Below are 20935 nucleotides of genomic sequence, written 5' to 3' on the forward strand. Positions count from 1 at the left end.
TGTGTGACTGTGAACATATGATGTTAGCACGTGAGTTCACAAATGGTTTTAATGTACGAAATATGGTGTTAGCGTCTGTTTGAGCATACTGTCTTAGCGTCTGTTTGAGCATTTGGTGGTAAGCATCATTGTGTGTTTGTCAATGTATTGTGTCATTGGAGGTGAGCCTAGGGTTAATTGAAGAATGAGACATTCCATTGGAAAAGCTGTAGGGAAACGCAATGACATAGAAGCGTAAGAACGTGGTAAAGAGGAGCCAGCAGAAACCAAAAAGAAGCCCTGGACACTCCGTAGAAAATACACTCTTTGGATGAACTGGAAGTTATGATCCTTAACTGGTTGAGTGTCTAGATGCTGCTCACACTGTTATAACTTTTAATGTAAGCATATGGTGTACTATTTTAGTAAAAATGAATATTTATTCTAATATCGGCTATCCTGTTCTCGTTTTTACACCCAATCTGTGTGGCATCATCTTTTCAAGTACATTCTGTTGAGAGGGCGCTCCATACAGATTCAGACAAAAAATCCGAGGTGGAACGCCCTTACATACTCCTGATAATCAAAAGCTTTAATAGGCTGTAATAGGCTCCACCCTTATGAGTGTATGTGAAGGGGGGATATAGGGTTTAACATTTATTAGACACTATATATACTACACAATGAGGATTTCTACTTTTTTGTATTTAAGTGCTTGCTAAGACATAGCAAGATAGTGTTGAGTTTACAAATGTATGTGCACCCTCAGATTTTTACTTATAATATGATTTTTCACCTGCTAACATTCTAATGGGACTATTACATCTGGTTCATGGGTGTAATTATAATTTATTCAGATCAACTCCATGTCCCATTAGTAGCCCAACACTGTGTATCAAGATATTTAGCATTTCCTTTCGCTCTCCCATTACATTTATTTAATGCATATAAAAGTAAAATAAAGGATCAGACAGGACATACCAGCATTTCATAAAAATCACTCCTATCATCTGTCCCTTCTACTTTAAAGGTTTCAGACTGATTTAGGTAGAAATAATAATCAGCTGACATTATCCCCAGGTTCTGTTTTTGTTCTTGTGATGCTCCCTCTATGAGCTGCAAAAAACAAATAATTGGTTAAATGTCCAAACATTTAAAGCTTAGAAGTGATCCAAAATATATTCAAGGAGAATAACAGGCTCTAAGAATACAATTGGTAAGCTACTCCTGCTTATTTATGACCAAATATGATCCAGTTTAATCCCCATACCACATATACAAGGCATCAGTAAGTGAGTGTGTTTAGTACTTGCCTCTTATCATATATGACCCATATACAATGTTGTAATATTTCAGTTGCTTCAGTGTGGCATCATATTGTTCATGTCTTAACATCTTTGTCAGTTATAGATTTAAAATAACACAGTCCTTTAAACACTGTAAACATGCAATTCATGCTATTCACCTGGTAGAAAACATGAAAATTACGTTCATTCTCATTTTGATTGACCACACGGGATTTTTCCAGGAGGAAGTTCGAAATTTTGCCCCCATCAGGTTCTCCTCCACGGCTAAACTGGATCTCGAAGTATTTACCCTGCATGAAGAAGTAAGCATCAGTAGTTGGAATTCATTAAGGCATTAAAAGTCTCGATAAGAAAGAAACATAATTTTTTTCTGTCTCCTACTAACTAATATAATGAACAATAGTAAATATACTGACCAATTATTCCTCTTGTTTCTTTATATGTGTAAACTTAATCTACACACACCTAATTTATAAAAATGCTTAGCACATACAAAATTCAGACAATAAAACCATAATAGCATAGGATATTATACATTGATGTCAGTTGAGTTTTATGTTTTCATCCTTTATTATGATAGGATTCCTAAACTCTAAACTGCTACTGTGATATATCGTGTAAAACAAAGGAAGCTTAATCTGAACCCTTGCTCAAACCTCTATACCCTAGCACACATATTCATTTACAGTAGTATTTTAATCTGATGGTATACTCACAAATCTGCTGGAGTTGTTGTTTCTGACTGTTTTAGCATTGCCAAATGCTTCCAGAAGAGGATTGGACTGAAGAATTATGTCTTTAACATGCTGAAAAAAAGGACATTACATTTTAATTCTTACATGTAAATCCGAATGACAGTAAAACCAAATGAATCCAATTTTATGTGTGTTAAGTTGCATCATTTACAGACACACATATATAGAAGTTGTAACCTCATTAGTCCAGTGGTGTCAATATCAAATAACAGATGAAATAAGTATCTTGTGATAATACCTTTTTTATTGGACTAACAGAATTTTCGAATGACAAGCTTTGAGGAGCTTTTCTCCTTTTCTCAAGTCTAAAATGTGGGACACCATTTCACCCAACATGACCACTCAATCAAGGACCTAAAAATCAAGCTGCTGAAAGGAGACTTCAGTAATACCCAAGAAAGAAAAAAATTTGAAGTCAGAATGATTCAACTTTTCAACAGCAAGAATAGAGGACTCGATGCCGATTTGGGTTTCCTGTCCCACTACACAGGATTTACATGAACCCCCCCACACACACCTGCTAGATGTACTGTATTTTTTAGTGCGCCGTGTTCTATATATACCTGTATATATGACATGTGTAGACATATACATTCCCATCCCTAAATTCATCACTGTATTCTATTCCCTGTATGTGAGCACTAGCATATATTTGTTTTCCTGTGGCAGTGCTAACCCCCCCTCAAAACTCCCACGTAGAACATTTATGACCCTCTGGAGGGACACATACTTTTAAACATCTCATCCTCCCTTATCAGATCTGGGCAGCAGTGTCCTTTTGTTTATGTGTCGTTTTGATCAGAAATGCTTTAGACTTGAGAAAGCTTGTCATTCCAAAATTCTGTTAGTCCAATAAAAAAGGTATTATCACAAGATACTTTTTTCATCTGTTATTTGATATGTATATATATATATATATATATATATGAAATGTTCAAAAGTATAAATCAATGGTGTCCAAGCGACAGCAAATGTAATTATGAAAAGCTGTTGTAACTAGTAGATTTTAATTACATTGTCATAAAACAACATAAAAACTGTACACACGTGATGTTACATAGACAAGAAACGCATGAGTCTGTGCATATGTGTATCTGTATGCATGGAATCCACTTTCAAACTATTGGTGTTATTTTTGTTTAACTCACAATAATGTTTTCAGCACTTATATATATACCAGGGCGTATTCCTGTTCCTGTGACAACACCGTGAAGGCTACATTGTAACCTTATCACAAGCCCATCAAGGAAGTTGTAATGTGCTTCCTGGAATCAACCTACATAGTCTTAGTAGTCAGTGTATTACCTTGTAGCTTTATGGTTTTTCTTACAACTGTGTAGTTCCTATTTAAAGCTATTATTATCACAAATATCTTTGATATGAAAGGTTTTTTTTATTAAAAGAGATTTTTAAAGTTTCATATGTTTTTAAAATAAACTCTTTATGACAAAATTAAATTTAGTAAACAATAACGCTAAATTCTATGAAGCAAACTGCAAATTAAAATTTTCAACTCTTAACTGCCTTGAGACATGCAACTGGAAAACCCATAATATATATATTTTTTTTACAGAGAATCAACTCTACTTCAACACTACTTCCCATTTCAGTGCACTTACGTTCTGAAAATAACCACCAGGAAGTGAAGACAACAGAAGTACTGTATATGTATATAATGTGTCTCAGCTCTACTTATTTTCCCTTTATGGTTTTCATATTTGCATATAGGAATGAAATGATTCTTGAATTGAAACAAGATATATTTTGGAATAACATGTTTACGCTAAACATCCTAATGCTAGTTTTGCCTATTGGATAGGAGTGGAACTCTGCTCAGACTTCCATGGGAGGACATGTCCTGCCACTCTGTAGGTGTTATTTGTTGTGAGAGGGTCTTAATCTAGATGTCTGTGCCAAGACCTCCACTCCCTTGCCCTGTTACACTGTTGGCTGGTCAAAATAAAAACTAAACCCACAGATCACAAACCCCAAAGCATAGCACTGAAAGTGTCTGATGATTCAGTAGGTTCCATAGTCAACCGTATATAAGAATCAACACATTAAGACAATCAAGCAGCTTCATCAATTGAGTTAAAGAAAAAAACAAATATGCAATCAAATTAACACTACAACATTGTTGATAATGACAGACACTGAGCCAGATATTGGATGGTGATTATCAGCCAATCTTCCTAGGCCACAAGTAAATTACTGTGCATGCTCTTAACAGATTTGCCAGTTCAGTGTATTAAGGGTAAATCTGCAGACTTAAATTGTTACCCTGCCTTGGACCTGTTGGAATCTAAATCCAGCTCGCTTCAGCCTGACGGACCATCTTTAGTAAATGATCAAGGATTAATGTGACCCCAAAACATACAGTATGCAAATTAAGGTACATCCTTATAAAGCAGATATGAGGGGTACTAAACTGATTCTACCAGAAGAATGACTGAATTTTATAAGAATCCATAATCATTCATGGATTGTCATGCTGTTAGCCTTGTAAGTCATTGTAAAGTATCTTAAAAAAATTAATGTGTTTCACCAAGTAGATGTATAACTCATCTTGGACCTGCAAAAATATTTGGGCAAGGGGCAGTAAATGGTTAATGGGAATTAAATGCATCCACAATGGAAGATTAGAATCAATTTTCCACAGCTTCACCTTTTCTGTTACTACAGACTTACATACAGTCTGCAGTATGGCAGATTCAATTCTGTAGTTTATGTTACCCTGCAGCAACACTATATGTTAACCCAACCGTGTATATCACCACTTTGTTTTTCAATCTGAAGTAGAAAAAAGAGTTATTTCAAAAGCTGAAAGTTGTTCAGGTTACCTGTACTTTGCTGCCACCACCTGAGACCTTGGATATATATCCCATAATGTATTTGGCTGCCACAGTCTTCCCTGCCCCACTCTCACCACTGAAATAAAATGCGCAAAAGAGAAAAAACTGAATGTCAAATTTTTTAGTTCCATCATATAGTTGCTTTAAATGTATTGTTTATATTTATTCTGTAATTAAACTCCATTGAATATTTTTTTTTTAAAAAAAGTAACTTAGGTCACTGGATGTGCAGTGTAGGTTTGGTTGTTTTGAAAAAAATTCAACTTCAAGGTATACAACATTCTGGTTAACATTCTGGTTATATTAAAATTAATGATGCTCTGTTTTTGCAGCTGAGGAAGTCATAGAATGAAACGCGTCCTGGCCAGGCATAACTTACTCAACAGTGAGTTATAACCCCTTCTTTATTGTTTATTGCTGTTTTGGATCTTTTGGAGATATATATCCCAGTATTTACATCTCTGTACATTTGTAATTTTTTTGTCTATATGTTTTGATTTATATTTTTAATTTATGCTCTTTGTTTTTTTTCTATAAAAAAAATATATATGTTTTTACATTCATGTATTGTTTGAGCGCTGTGTTCTTTTAGTTAACTCTTTGTCATTATAGATTTTCCCTAACCAAGTGGAACTCCATAACCCTTAAGGACTAGCTGCTTTGTTAAAAACATCTACATATTGAATACTATGTACTATTTTTTCTTCACACTTTCCTCACTGATAGAGATAAGACTGGTAATTATCACTTGATTTCACATATTAAATGATTTACTACTTTTTTCTGAAATTTTACTTCCTTTTTCCCCGAAATGTAACTGTATTTCTCCCTCTTTTACGTATGCAGGAGCTTGATATGGGCATTGCATATGCGGAAATCCTGACGCAAATTAGTTTATATACAGGGTTATTACTTTTTTTTATTGCTATGGAGCTCTTCTGAGCTCTTAGAAAATTAATATAACTATTTTCATTTATATACAATGCTTCTTACAGTGCATACATTAAAATTACCGTATATGACAAAACTAGAATTCACAGTCAGAGAAACTGATATATTAGATAAGGAGGGCCCTGCCTATGGGTCTCAATGCCTAGCCTAGTACAGTCTCAAAAAGGGACTGTCACTCTAAATACAGGAGCACTTGGGGAAATGTAGAACTATAGTAGCACCACATGCAGTGCCTTCTGTGGGATTTCTTGCGTTGTCCATTTTTCCTGGGTCCATTCGACCCAACATTGGACATAACTGAGCTGTATACCTAGGAACCCTCTACTGACCCTGGATTTAATTTACGGTGAAACTAACTCCAGTTTCTGCATTTGCCTCTTAATGTGTAGAAGGAATGGCAGTATCTGAGGTCATGGTTCCCTAAAGGTTTCCTCCATAGTTGTTTTTCCTATACCGAGTGCTGTAGGCTGACTTGCATCTATTCACTAAGAAGTTGAATGGTCAGTCGAGTTAAGAGTTAACTCAAATGTCCAAATTTGACAACAGTCACATGAACTTGCATGCTAACACTTGCAAAATAACAAGAAGAATCATCAATCTGCAAGAATAAAAGGAAAACAAAAAAGCACTGGATTAAAAAGTGGCTGCTGACTACATGAGAGTATGTTTATATACTCCTGTGCACCAGAGGCACAGCGTTAGGGACATGTACACTGATCAGCCATAACATTGTGACCACTGACAAGTGAATAACGCTGCTAATCTTGTTATCATGGGACCTGGGTGGGATATATTAGGCTCAAGTGAACATTTCATCCTCAGAGTTGATGTGTTAGAAGCAGGAAAAATTATGATGGCTAGACAACTGGGTCAGAGCATCTCTAAAACTGCAGCTCTTGTGGGTTATTCCCATCCTGCAGTGGTTAGTACCTATGAAAAATGATCCAAGGAAGGAAAAAGTGGTGAATAGGTGACATGGGGGGAGGGGGGAGCTGGCCTATGTGCTCAAATCCAACATACGAGCTACTGTAGCTCAAACTGCTAAAAATGTAATGCTGGTACTGATAGAAAGGTGTCAGAACACACAGTGCATCGCAGTTTGTTCCATATATGGCTGGTCAGAGTGCCCATGCTGACCCCTGTCCAATGCTGAAAGTGCTTACAATGGGCACCTGAGTATAAGTACTGGACCACCAGGCAATGGAAGAAGTTGACCTGGTCTGATGAATCACGTTTTCTTTTATATCACTTGGATGGCCGGGTGCGTCACTTACCTGGGGAACACGTGCCACCAGGATGCACTATGGGACAAAAGCAAGTCGACAGAGGCAGTGTGATGCTTTGGGCAATGTTCTGCAGGGAAACCTTGGGTCTTGCCATTCAGGTGGATGTTAATTTGACATGTACCACCTGCCACAAAACAATAACCGCTAGACCTGGAATGGTTTGAGGAACACAAAAAGTTCAAGGTGTTTCCTAGATTTCAATCCAATCGAGCATCTGTGGGCTGTCCATGGAGGCCCCACCTCGCAACTTACATGACTGAAAGGATCTGCTGCTAACATCTTGTAGCCAGATACCACAGCATACCTTCAGAGGTCTAGTGGAGTCAATCCCTCAAAGGGTCAGAGCAAGGCTGCTTTATTCAGCGGGCAAAGTGGGCATTTGCCCAGGGCCCACTAACCTTCAAGGGCCCACTGGCAGTCATACTGTCGGTTTGGGGCTAGGGTGACCACATGTCCCGGATTGCCCAGGACAGTCCTGCAATGGGAGTTTCCGGGCAGCCTCAATCCAGGACAATGCCTTGTCATGGCATGAGGAGTCTGAGTGAAGGAGGTCTCAGCCAATCAGGAGAGACTTCTCAACTCTCCTGATTGCCTGAGAGTTCAGAAGGCTGAGTTCCTCCTTCACACGAACTCAAAGTAAGCTGCTGCCAGCACCAGGTATGTTTGACTATGTGTGTGACTGTGTTTGTCAGTGTGACTGTGTTTGTCACTGTGTTTGTTTGTTACTGTGTTTGTCTGTATGTGACTGTGTGTGTGATGTTTCTGAATCTATGTGATATACTATAATATATAAAATGTATTTTATGTGTATGTGACGGTGAGCTTATGTGTATAATTTTTTTTAAAATACATTTTGTTTTGAATTTTATAATCAATTTATTTTCCCTCAGCCCCTTTTCCACACTATATCCTTTATCCCGCCCATACAGCACCTATCCCCTCCACTACACTACCTACCCCCCCACTTCAGCACCTGCCCCCCCACTACAGGACGGGAGGGGGGCCCACTATTATATTGGCCCACCAGAGCCTTGAATCAGCCCTGGGTCAGAGCTGTTTTGGCTGCAAAAGGGGAGCCTACGCAATATTAGGCCATGTTATGGGTGATCGGTATATTGCATTTTTAATTTCCTTCCTAGAGCTCCACAGACTTGAATGGGATTTTGAAGTGATCTTTGGTTGGAAAAGAAGCAACAAGAGAATACAGGGAGCAAAATAGAACCAACAAATGACTTTCATGTTTTGCACTAATAGCTCTTAGTCATAGGCAACATAGTATAAAGCATATGAAGCATTGGTTGGACAATGTTTTCTTCTTTATGTTTTGTCTGTATTATAATGACTTATTAAACTTATTGATTTAATGAAGATTGTACACAAATATTTGGTATTTTCATTGCAGGCTGAGTGTGGGTTTTCCATGAAGTTTTGTAACAAGTGTTTCTTCTGTAGAAAAGCTTCACATTACCGAGAATGGGTCCAAGTACTCCGAATAACATTGACTTTAACCCTCTTTTGTTTGTTGTATGACTAACAAGCATACTCAGGCAGACACACACTAACATACATACCTAAACATACACTAACATTGTCAGGATTCGAACCCCAGCCCTGCAAACTGCCAGGTGTGGCTGCCCCTTTAAGAGGTCTGCCTGGAGTTGATCTCCTCTCCACAGCTTGCTGTTTTGTTTGTGTATCTGTATTTTATGTACCTTTGTGTATTTGTGTTCAGCTGTGTTGGTTATGCTATATCCAGGCCTCCCTCACCTGAAGCCTATTTCATTACCACACCTGACCTAACCAACCGGCTTTATTACCCGCACTGCCTATTGGATTTACCCTTTTGTCAGCCTAGGGGCGTACCTAGAGTATTTGGCACCTGGGGCGGATCCTGTATGTAGCAACATACACACTTTAAACCTCCCCCAAACACACTTTAAAACTGCATAGCTATAGTTATATACTGGCGCAGACATTGAAGGTGCAGACATTGAAGGTGGTACAGCATAACTGTTATCACTATATACTGAGGCAGACATTGACAGTGGTACAGCATAACACCTATCACTATATACTGAGGCAGACATTGACGGTGGTACAGCATTACTGTTATCACTATATAATGAGGTGGACATTGACGGTTGTACAGCATAACACCTATCACTATATACTGAGGCAGACATTGACGGGGTACAGCATAACACCTATCACTATATATGGTACACCGAAATGAAAATTTTACTTTTATTAAAAGTAAGTAACACATCAAAATTGGACAAAAAAATTAAATAACAATATTAATATATATATATATCTATATATATCTATATATATCTATATGATTGTTAACAGCAATCACACTCCTATCATACCCAGGCATACCCAGGTTCTAGCATGTACTGGTTGCCTGGCCATGATAGGAGTGTGATTGCTGTTATCAATCATATATATATATATATATTAATATTGTTATTATTATTGTTCACATGTGAACTCAGCACTGGAGGCATAGAATCAGACATACAAATCCCGTATTTGCAGGTATAGAATAATAATGTATGGAAACATAGCACTACAAGTATAGATCAACTGGAAAGCACATAAAAACTCAGCAATAAAGGTATAGATAAAATCCCCTAAATTACAGGCATAGATGACAGGTTGCACAACCCAAAGCCAGCCTTGGCGTCCACACTGCCCACATAGTTCTTGACCAGCACCCAAATTACACGCATAGGACCATCTTTGTCCCCAAACAGCCCAGCATGAGTCAACTTTGTCCCGAAACCTGATCAAGACAACCTTTATAAACCTGCCCAGCCCTGCAGTCTGGGCCTGCCGTGTGCCCTGCAAGTGGGCAACCTGCCGTGTGCCCTGCAAGTGGGCAACCTGCCGTGTGCCCTGCAAGAGGGCTTCTAGCCGTGTGCCCCAACCCGAGGGCTTCTAGCCGTGTGCCCCAACCTGAGGGCTTCTAGCCGTGTGTGCCCCAACCCGAGGGCTTCCTGCCGTGTGTGCCACAACCCGAGGGCTTCCTGCCGTGTGTGCCCCAACCCGAGGGCTTCCTGCCGTGTGTGCCCCAACCCAAGGGCTTCCTGCCGTGTGTGCCCCAACCCGAGGGCTTCCTGCCGTGTGTGCCCCAACCCGAGGGCTTCCTGCCAAGTGACTTTCCTTGTTTATATTGTTGTACCATCATATGAAATACAACTCTTAATCCTGATCTTCTGTCTGTGGTTTATTTCCTGCGCCTGGAGTACAGACAGAGCCCCTCGTATCCCCTGCACCTGGGCTCCTATCAGACCTGCTCCCCCGGTTCGTGATACCGGCGGTGGGAGCGCGACGCCTCCGTCTCCCTGCTCTGCCTCGGCACGGGCTGGTTCACTGCTGAGTGCCCGAATATGACGTCATATTCCGGTGCTCAGCATGACATGCCGGCACCATGACAAAGTTAGAGGGGCGCCGAGCAGTTGCTAGACGCCCCTCTCTCTCCTCCGCATGCAAAAAAAAAAAGTCTGCCCGCAACCCGGGCAATCCGGGACATGTGATCACCCTAGGTGGCACCCCCCTGATGAGCGGCACCCGGGGTGGACCGCCCGCTGTGTCAGCCTGCTACCTTTTTGACCTGGACTGCTTACTGGATTTACTCTTTCACCTGCCTGTTACCTTTTTGGACCTGGAGTGCCTATTGGGTTTACCCCTTTTGCTTGCTACCTGTCCCAAACCCTTTTGGATAGTTACCTGGACTATTCTAACTTTGTACTCCCCAGCAGTCTGTATACTTGATATGCCTCCTACTCTCTTACTTATGGTGAGATGTATCTGCTTTGTTTAACATACCTGTATTCAAACATTCAGCTTTTGTCTCATTTGTGAAGTGTTTGTCTATCAATATGTGTGGACTCCAACATCCAGTAAGGGCTGTGATATAATGAGCCTGATAAACATACATGCTCAGACACACACTAACATACCCTGACACATAAACATGCATTTACTTACTTACATACATACCCAGGCAGATACATACAGACAGCCTCACACGCAATTGGCTCTTTGCCCCCCCTTGATCCTCCCATGGACTAGATGGGCCGAATGGTGCTTATCTCCTGACACATTTTATGTTTCTATACTCCCTTATTGGTCTGGAGTTTGCAATTGTTTTTGAGTATGGAAATGACTATTAAAATCTACATCCTATACATTTTTTCAGAAGTGTCATTAGAGTTTAGTGTGGGTTACAGAGTCTAGAAATTCCTATGATCACTTACATGTTTTATCATGTTTACAAAACATTTTTTTTTTAAAACATCGGTCAATGCACTTTATTCATAGATGACCCTTACCTGATAATGACACACTGGTTTTCAGCATCTATCAGCATGTTACGGTACATATTGTCTGTTAGAGCATAGATATGCGGAGGATTCTCATACTGTGCCTGAGTAAAAAGAGACCGGAACGTAACATGGTTTATTGTTTTATGTAACACCCGCTAGTTAAAGTTTCTTCTTATGCCATAGCTACTTTATATAAGCAATCAATTCAATCATGACAACTGTTCTACAAAATGTTTCATTAATTTGTTTACCATAACAATCTCCTATTTGGTCTTCACTTTCAAATAACTTTTACTGTTATATTACTACATCACTTTACATATTTAAAACCAATCCAGTTGGCAGGATCAACTGGATTTGAGACAGTTTTGACACATGTGCTGTGCTAACTAGCATGCTATCAAATGTAGAGATTAGGAGATATTTTGTACACTGTTTTATGGGTTTTGATGTATGTGGAGAAAAAGTGCTTATCTCCTGACACATTCTAGTTTTCTTTTCTCTGGAGTTTGCAATTGTTTTTGAATATGGGAACTACTATTAATAAAATCTACATCCTATAGTTATTAGAAGTGTCATTAGAGTTTGAGTCTAGAAATGCCTATACTCACTTAAATGTTTTATTATGTTTACATGCTATGGTATACTATGCTACTGTATAAGAAGGAAAAAACCACAAGTTAACTAAATCTACAGTCTAGAGCATAGACATTGTCTATAAAAAGATGAACCCTCTAAAATGCTGCCTTGTCTAAGCTGTCATGGAATCTCAATCATGTTTTAGTGATTCTTAAACGATCAGGCCTATAGTAAGTGATTTTACATACAATCACTGTTTGACGGCCATTTTTAAGGGCCCATAATCTACTACAACTATTTAGTAGGAGGCACCGGTTTAATGTCTGCACATTTCTGCTACCATGCCTCCATCCCTCACTTACCAACACCAATAAAAACATAAGAACGAGACACTAATAAAAGATGTAGCTATAATTACTTACAGCGCCTTGGTATAATTCAATTTCTCTCTCTGTGAAATAAGGCATCTGCTTAAACGGATTAACGGAGATTAAGACAGATCCTATATATGTCTTTTATATGACAGAATTGTAAAGGAAAACGTTAAAATGCGTAAAAACAGATGCAATTTATTATACTGTGAGATATACTGTAAAAAAGTCCATAACATGGAGAACATGAGACTGACTGCATGCAAAGAACTGTTGGCTATTAAACTACAAATTTTAGTAAACATCTCTTTTGGGGAGTTAAGTGAAGTACAAACATCCAGAACCCAAGTATGGCATTAACCTGGCTGGTAGAAAATGAAGCTGTTACTTTGCTTAGTGCCCTGCTCCTAGCTTTCGCAATGCAGCTGGAGTCAATGGTACTTTCTAACATGAATACCTAAACAAACATGTTGTTGGTGGTACATACAACCTATTGTAGAGTACAGTTACATGTGCAAAGCTAAATGATCACCCAGATTGTGGCGATCTGACTCTGTTTCTTTACAATACACATATCCTTACTTTTAGTCATACAGTGTATAAAACTATGGGAAACCCTCTTAATTATTGAGTTTGGGTATTTTAGTCACACCATTTGTTGATAGGTGTATAACACGAAAAGCATTGGCAGCAGGGAGTGTGGTGCTCATAGGATGTCACCTTTGCAATAAGTTAGTTTGTGAAATTTCTGCCCTGCTAGATCTGCCACGGTCCACTGTAAGTGCTAATATTGTGAAGTGGAACAATCTAGGAGTACCAATAGCTCAGCCACAAAGAGGTAGACCACACAAACACTGACAGAGTGGGGCCTCTCAGTCCCAAAGTGTGTAGTGCATAAACATCTTCTGTTCTCTGTAGCACCACTCACTACTGAGTTCCAAAATACCTCTGGAAGTGCTGGGCATCAGGCGCTTCATGAAATGGGTTTCTATGGTGGGGCAGCTGCACATAGGCGAGACATCACCATGCAAAACGCCAACCATTGGTTGAAGTGATGAAAAGCATGCCGCAGCAGAGGAAACGTGTTCTCTGGAGCGACGAATCACACTTCTGTAAGTATGACGGATGTATAGGTGTTTGGTGGATGCCAGGAGAAAGCTACCTACTGGAATGCATACATCCTACTGTACTGTTTAGCTAAGGAGAGACACCGGTCTGGGGCTGTTTGTCAGGGTTTGGACTAGGTCCATTAGTTCCGGTTAACGCTAGAGCATTTAGACAATTGTTTGCTGCAAAGTTTAACACCAGCATTTCAGCTGGTCCGTTCAGATACAAGTGAAGCTTCTTGGTGTTAAATGTTGGACCACTCCTTAATAGTACTTGAAATAAGGTGGTTAACTAAATACCTAAAATAGACATATGTATCAAAATGCAGTTCAATTTAGAGTTTCACTATTCCGATGGCACTGGAATCAATTTATTGCACAATAAATGTAATTATCTTACTTCCCAGTTAAAGAGAATGAAATATTAAACTCCTTCTTTATAGCATTTTACATTATATTACATTTTATTTATAGCATACCTGCAGACTCTGTAGCACTATTATAATAGTGGAGAGTGAAGATTAACAATAGTAATAATAATATAAAAAACTATACAAAACTAACAATAGTACACAATTAAGACTGGTACAGAACAGAAGAAAAGAGCACTGCTTTTGGGAGTTTGCCATATACCCTATCACGGTGTTCAATGAGAACCACTATGCACTGTACCCAATATTCCTCCATTGCCTCCCACTGGCATCCTAGCCAGTTTCACAGGAGGCAGGGCATACAGAATGATATGGTGCCTGCCACAGTACAAACGTATGCTGAGTCACACATCCTGTAACACAGAGGAAGGAAACTAAGGCCTGTGGGTATCTCATTATTTAACAATATGCCAGTATATTGTCAATGCATGGATAACAGTTGGATGCACAAATACACTAACAGGGGACCATTGACATATAGTTTTGTGGTCTGATTTAAGTTTATGGACCACATACAACCACCAGAGTATCTACATTAACAAGGTTCTATGTTTGAGATTACCCTAAAATGAATGAACTTGTGTTGTAAAGGTATGCAGTGACTGAGGCATTATATGGGGTGACAGTTGTCAGCTTTCCCATGTACACTAGTATACTGCAGGTCTGCCATTGGCCGGGTAAGCCTGTTACTGTATGTGTAATTATGTTACTGTGTGTGAAAGTAATGTTAGAGCCGGTGTTTCTATAGTGTTATATAATATACGCAGTATAGTATGGTGTTGGAGTGTCAAGGGTAAGCTTATGGTAAGTGGCGCCCGGAAGGGGGAGAGGAAGAGCAGGAGAAAATAATGTGTGTATGGTGGTAGAGCGAGTTTGCATGTTAGTATGTATGCATGTTAGTTATAGGGGGCCTTGAAGAAATACTGCACCCAGATGCCACTAAACCTAAGCTTTCCCCTAAGCTTGAGCTGTGATGAAGACAGAGTGATGGGTGGCCCAATGAGATGGACATGGGGGCGCTGATGGGAAAGATCGTGGAGCTGGTACCGGACCTCAAGAATTCTTATAGAGGCCCTAGCATTGTGAAATCCAATCGTCACCAAGTAACTAAAATGCATGACAATTAAATGTCTAAGTCACCTCTTGATCATGGAAAAATGGCCAGTTTTAAGTCCAAGACCCAAATACCAGATAACATAGCATAACCAATGCTACCTACCAGCTTTTAATGACTGGAAGCATGTATAAACACCAAAGTCATAATCATTATCAATAGCTGTTGATAAACTACTAAAATAGACCAGTGGTTGTCATACTATGTATCTAACTCTAAATAAAATTTATATTGCAAATATCATTGCTTATGATAACACATGTATGTTCATTGACACAAACAAGTCTGTGCTTTGGTCGTTATCAACAATTTATAAATAGAGCCTCCACACATCTTAAACAGTAATTTTAATGTGGTATTTACATTCATTATGGTTATTGATTTAAATATTTGTGTAATGTGCTGTTTCACAGATCACCTCTTCCTTCCTCCCATCTCTTTCGTTATCTTGTCCATTTAAGGATTTTAAGACGCAAGCCACAACTTCTCTCTCCTTCACCTCCTCCCACTCACAACACACTAGAACAATCCAGTTCCAGGGCCCTGGTGGTGTAGTATGAAGGAGGCTGTGCAAACTGATACAAGGCGATGTCAGGAGTACAAAAAAACCTGGCAGTTGTTAAGGAGACCCAAAGGACAGCAGTTGTGGGCCTCTATGGAAAGCTTGGGCCCAAGGCAGCTCCTCATTTTGCCTCATGTTACAGATGGCCCTGGATAAAAGAACAATATGTGTCCTATCCAACCAGTGAAATTATGAGCTGTAACATAACTGCTATACCATCCCTGTGTTTGATGGTTGTTGGCATAGGGAGAGAGACACGAGCATATCAAAACTGAAGCTGCATAGTATGGATGGAAGGCCTGACAATGTTCTGCTTGGGAGGCAAGCCTACTAATGACTAGTAGTGCAAATAACCACAGTAGTGCAAGAAAATAAACCACAATTCCCATTGTCAAAATCTAATTACTCATTCACCAAAAAGTGTGTGCACAGAAACCTAGAAGAATAGCACATAAATATGGTTTAATGCAATGTGTTGTTACTCTAAGCACCCTAATGGCTATATGTGAAATTGTCCCAAATCTTCTTTTATTGGAGGTTTAGTCACCAAACAGCATGTGATTTGGCCAAAAAATGTAAGTTGAGGGTTTGCAATGGGAAGTGCAAGCCCCCTCCATTTAACAGTATAATTTAAAGAAAAACAAAAAAAACTAATGTAAAAATAGAGGTTCCCAGAACTATTTAACTAGTCACGGTAGTACCACTATAGCAACTATAGTACCACTTCACAAAAAAAGGTATCAGGGTAGACTCGGCCAACTACAGAGCAGTAAGTCTTACATTCAAGGGAGGAGGATATCATCTTGCCTCTTTACAGGTCAATGGTAAGACCTCACCTTGAATATGCAGTACAATTCTGGGCACCGGTCCTTAAAAGGGACATTATGGAACTAGAAAAAAGTGCAAAGGAGGGCTACAAAATTAATAAGGGGATTGGAAGATACTAGTTATGAAGAGAGACTAAAAAAAATTACATTATATACGCAAAAAAAACAGCGTCTATGAGGGGATATGACAACATTATATAAATATATGCAGGGCCAATATAAAGAGCTCTTCAGAGACTGGAAGAGCGCAGGTTTCATAGACGACAAAGGAAGGGATTCTTTACAGTGAGCACAATAAAGGTATGGAATTCACTGCCAAGGGAGGTGGTGTTATCAAATACATTAGACGGCTTTTTTTAGAAAGGCATGACATACAGGGGTGTAAATAGAATAACATTAATATTTTAGAGCTTCTTGATCCAAGGAGAAATCCGATTGCCTATTGGAGTCAAGAAGGATTTTTTTCCCCTGATGGCAGAATTCGAATTAGCTTAATTAGAGTTTTTTTGCCTTCTTTTGGATCAAGAATAGGAAGGTTGGGTAGAAGGGTTGAACTTGATCGACTTAGGTCTTTTTTCAACCTTATGAACTACGTAACTCTCAGTAGTTCGCAAATTAATGCTAAAGAAAAGTCTTGTTAAATATCTGCAAGTAAATAAATACAGTAAATCCTGTTAGGCTAACCTAATTTATTTTGGTCACGGAAGCCTCCATGACTTGGGACTTTGGGGGCGCCTGGAGGCTGTATTTCCTATTATAGAAAGTGGATTGCATTATATACTTCCAGCAGGCGACAGTGGACACTAATTGCAGTGCAATATCTGGTTCCCTTGCTTGGATTTATGTGTAAGTAACCCTGTACCTGATTATAAGTACAGGGTGGCACAGCGAGAGAGCTAGAGCTCTCTAGATCCCAGTTTCCCCTTCCTCCTTCCTGTCTGACCAATATTATTGGTTCTGATGGCAGGTTTGTGTAAGTTGGTGTTGGTTGCATAATTTGCATATTATCTGCATATTGTGTTTTGCATATGGTGTGATGCATGCTGGTCATAGTTCACCGCCAGCCTATTGAAAGGCTCTTGGAGCCTGGGGATGATTGTTTCCTCAATAAAGTTAGCTCCTGTTTTACCTCAATATGAGTCTCATGTTGTTATTGGGGTAAGCTTTGGTGCTGCCCTTGTCAGGGTGGTAAAGCACTGTATTGCTATGCTTCTGTATACTACAGTGCCGCTGAGGTTCCCGGAGAGCTATGATTCCTGCTGTTTCTGACACTAGTCCTGCCTGACAGTTGAAGCTTCGTGTTCCCGGTGGCCATGGGGAAAAGGAAAGCCTGTCTGGCGGGTGTACCCAATCAGGGTACAGGTCGTTCCTGTCACAATTTTTGACTGGGTAACTTAAATAATTGATCAAGGAGGTCCTATTGATATAGCCTATCTAGATTCCAGGAAAGCATTCAACACTGTCACCATAAAAAAACTAAAAAATAGCAGTCTAGCTTTCGATGCCAAAATAGTTGAGTGGATAAGACAATGGTTGAGTGACAGAACTCGGAAGGTTGTAGTTAATGGTGTATATTTAGGGGAAGGACTTGTTACGAGTCAGATCAGTATTGGGACTCATACTTTTTAATGTTATTACAGAAGGTCTTCTGACAGTTGTGCAACCTTCTGAGTGGAAGTCAAATGGCAAATTATTTAAATAAATTAGAAAAATGGTTGAGAGTGCGGCAGCTGCAGTTTAGTGTTGATGCATTTAAAATAATATTATATAAAAATCCCAGGGCAGAATAAAACATTGGGGATACTGTTCTTTCAGTGAGAATTGAAGAGAAGCATTTCGGAGTAATTGTTTTTGATGACTTAAAGGTAAGCAGTCATTGCAATAAAGAGTCAAGAAACAGCAAGGAGGGTGCTGGATTGTATAGAAAGAGGCATTAGTAGCAGGCAGAGGGAGTTCTTATGCCACTTTACAGATCTTTGGTCAGGCATTACCTAGAGTATTGTGCACAGTTCTGGAGACCTCAGGGGCATACTATCTTTGATAGTGTTGCAGAGAAAACAGCATTACAGTAACGATTACACACTGTACATATTTCACATATTGCATATGTTGCATACAATTACTCACATAAATGTTGTACAATGCATTTTATTACATGCAAAATGGCTCATATACAAGATATTGAGCTTTCTGTCTCATTTTCCTCCTTGCACTTGCTGGGAGGTGTACTTGAGTACACAGGGCCGGCCCAAGGCAAAATGCCGCCTGGGGCGAATTTTAAAACCCTTCCTCTCCCTCCGTCCCTGCCGCCCCCCCCATTATCTACCCTTCCTCTCCCTCCGTCCCCCCCCCCCTTGTACTTACCTTTCAGCAGTCCTGCGGCGAATCTCCCTGTTCGGTCTCGGCTTGTAATGCTGAGCGCCGGAAATCTTCCGGCACTCAGCATTACAAGCCGGCACCGAGACCGAACAGGAAGACTCGCCGCAGAGGAGAGAGCGAGGGGCGCCGAGCGGGTACTGACAGCTTGGTAAGCGAAAACCACTCGGCGCCCCTTTCTCTCTTTCGCTTTTTTTTTTTTTAAAAAAAAGGGCTTGGGGCGGCAAAGTGCCGCCCCTTCAAAAGTGCCGCCTGGAGCAGTTGCCCCACTTGGCTCCATTGTCGGGCCGGCCCTGTGAGTACACTTCCTGCACATGCACTGCAGTACACCAACTGAAGTCATGCTAAATGGACTTCAGTATGCATTAAAATAAAAAAATATGAGCGGAATGAAAGGGTACCTTTCAGTGAGCTAGAATAAACTACGTGTACGTAGTTTCACTTCACTAAATTAAAAAAATCACAGATGTTTGAGGTTTTACAAAATGCAGAAGGCATGGTTGTGAATCATAGCACCCTCAACAAGCAATATAACATTACAAAATGTAAAATTCCTGAACAGGAGCTAAGATATCTAGACCTAACTGTCTGTCTGCATTGCTTGAATTAGAGCAACTGAACAAAAATGAGCACACTTCCTGGTATACAAGGGGATGAAAAGGTGTAGGAACAGCATTCACCCAGCTGTAGAATATTGGAGACAGTGATTGACAGTTACACCGTGACAGGCCAAAACAGGCATGACAGAATGTAAACTTAAGAGTCTGGAACAGTACGTCACTAAATGTTTTCAACCGGGAGCACTACACTTTGGGCTTCAAAAAGAAAAAAAAAACGTTATACATTTCTATACTTTGAAAACTAAGCCTGAGCAGTTGGATGAAAAAGATCTTATGTGCATTTCTCTTTAAGCGCATTATGCTAAAGATGCCTATAATTACAACGTGTCACATTTTAATAGCAGTACAAAACAAATGTGGCCAATAAAGAGAAATTTCCTACAAAATCGAATCTAACAAGATACAAAGTTACAAAGCAGCACGCTTTGTTTAAAAGTGTAGGTCCTCTAAAATTGAACACTTTCTTGATTTATCAATCACTTCAACAAAGGCCTTTCTGGGAAGGAGGAGCAGAAATAAATAACAATCCTTAATTCCTTAAATATTTCTAATGTAGTGGAACTATGAAAGGATACAAAAATGTAATCATCTAGGTATCTTTTCTTCAGGTTCTCCACAATGGCATCCTCTGTGATTTTTGATAGAAGGACCATGTCATCAACTCCACTTTGTTTAACATTTTGGCTCTGCCAGTGGTACCTTTCCTTGCTACCCTGGGGGAAAAAAAGAGGATTTTTATGAGATCAGATTTTTTTTTTTTAATAGGATCTATAAAGACCAAAACCTTGCCAAAAAATATTCAGTTTTACCAGGGATATACTGCAAACAGGCCACAGTTTTAGGATATTGCAGATTTAGCTCAAGCATTGGATTAAACATAAATGAAACTACTTGGTTCGCAACAGAATTCTGGAAACACAGAGAAAAGGTAATGATATCACTTTTTACAAAAGTTAAATTTCATGTTAAAAGGATGCTATATAGTAGTCTAGAGGAAAAGAGCAGCACTTAGGATTCTCCTATATGCATTACCCCTTCCCCAACCCTTAACTATTTTGCGTGCGGAAGGTGTGTTTGCCAAACAAATCTCTATGCACATGATATACTTACCTCCAGTAAGCCCTAGCGCTGGCGCATTAACCCCTTAAGGACAATGGGCGTCCCCTAAACCCATTGAAAACAATGCATTTTGAGCCCGTACGGGCTTTGTCATTAAGGGGTTAAACACTGCAAGTCCTCAATTTGACAACAAACATGAGACTCTCATTGAGAAGCAGATCATGCTGCTGATAAATCCATGACCATTTAGCAACTGTTCGTCTCATAGTAGTAGAAAATACTGCAACATGCTATCATACCATCAAGTGTGGAGAACATAATGTGTGCCTGCATGTTGGATCTTATGGATATTCACTTGGTCTAGAAGTCCAGCCATTTTAGGTTAGCTAAGTAACACCGTTTTATCTTAGCACTTAGGAGATGCCT

At 39.6% G+C, this 20935-nt stretch overlaps 1 protein-coding gene across 2 annotated transcripts in view; it reads right to left on the bottom strand.

Annotated features, from left to right (window-relative positions):
• The window catches only part of LOC149279353 (unconventional myosin-If-like), a 40854-nt gene extending 20694 nt beyond the window's left edge, over positions 1–20160 (bottom strand). Inside the window, exons 1-7 of one of the 2 annotated variants that reach the window (XM_089501246.1) lie at positions 20026–20160; positions 12466–12555; positions 11471–11565; positions 4882–4969; positions 2003–2092; positions 1445–1576; positions 961–1095 (exon numbers count right to left, since the gene is read on the bottom strand). In XM_089501246.1, the coding sequence (XP_089357372.1) occupies positions 961–1095; positions 1445–1576; positions 2003–2092; positions 4882–4969; positions 11471–11565; positions 12466–12555; positions 20026–20103 (708 nt within the window). In that variant the 5' untranslated portion in view covers positions 20104–20160. The remainder of the gene's footprint in view (positions 1–960; positions 1096–1444; positions 1577–2002; positions 2093–4881; positions 4970–11470; positions 11566–12465; positions 12556–20025) is intronic. The other variant, XM_089501245.1, reaches the window with a different exon arrangement.
• Between the last annotated feature and the right edge of the window lie 775 nt (positions 20161–20935).

This window comes from Sceloporus occidentalis, unplaced genomic scaffold (genome assembly GCF_023333645.1).
Source record: "Sceloporus occidentalis isolate IW3139 unplaced genomic scaffold, rSceOcc1.0.p SCAF_169, whole genome shotgun sequence".
Lineage (NCBI taxonomy): Eukaryota > Metazoa > Chordata > Lepidosauria > Squamata > Phrynosomatidae > Sceloporus > Sceloporus occidentalis.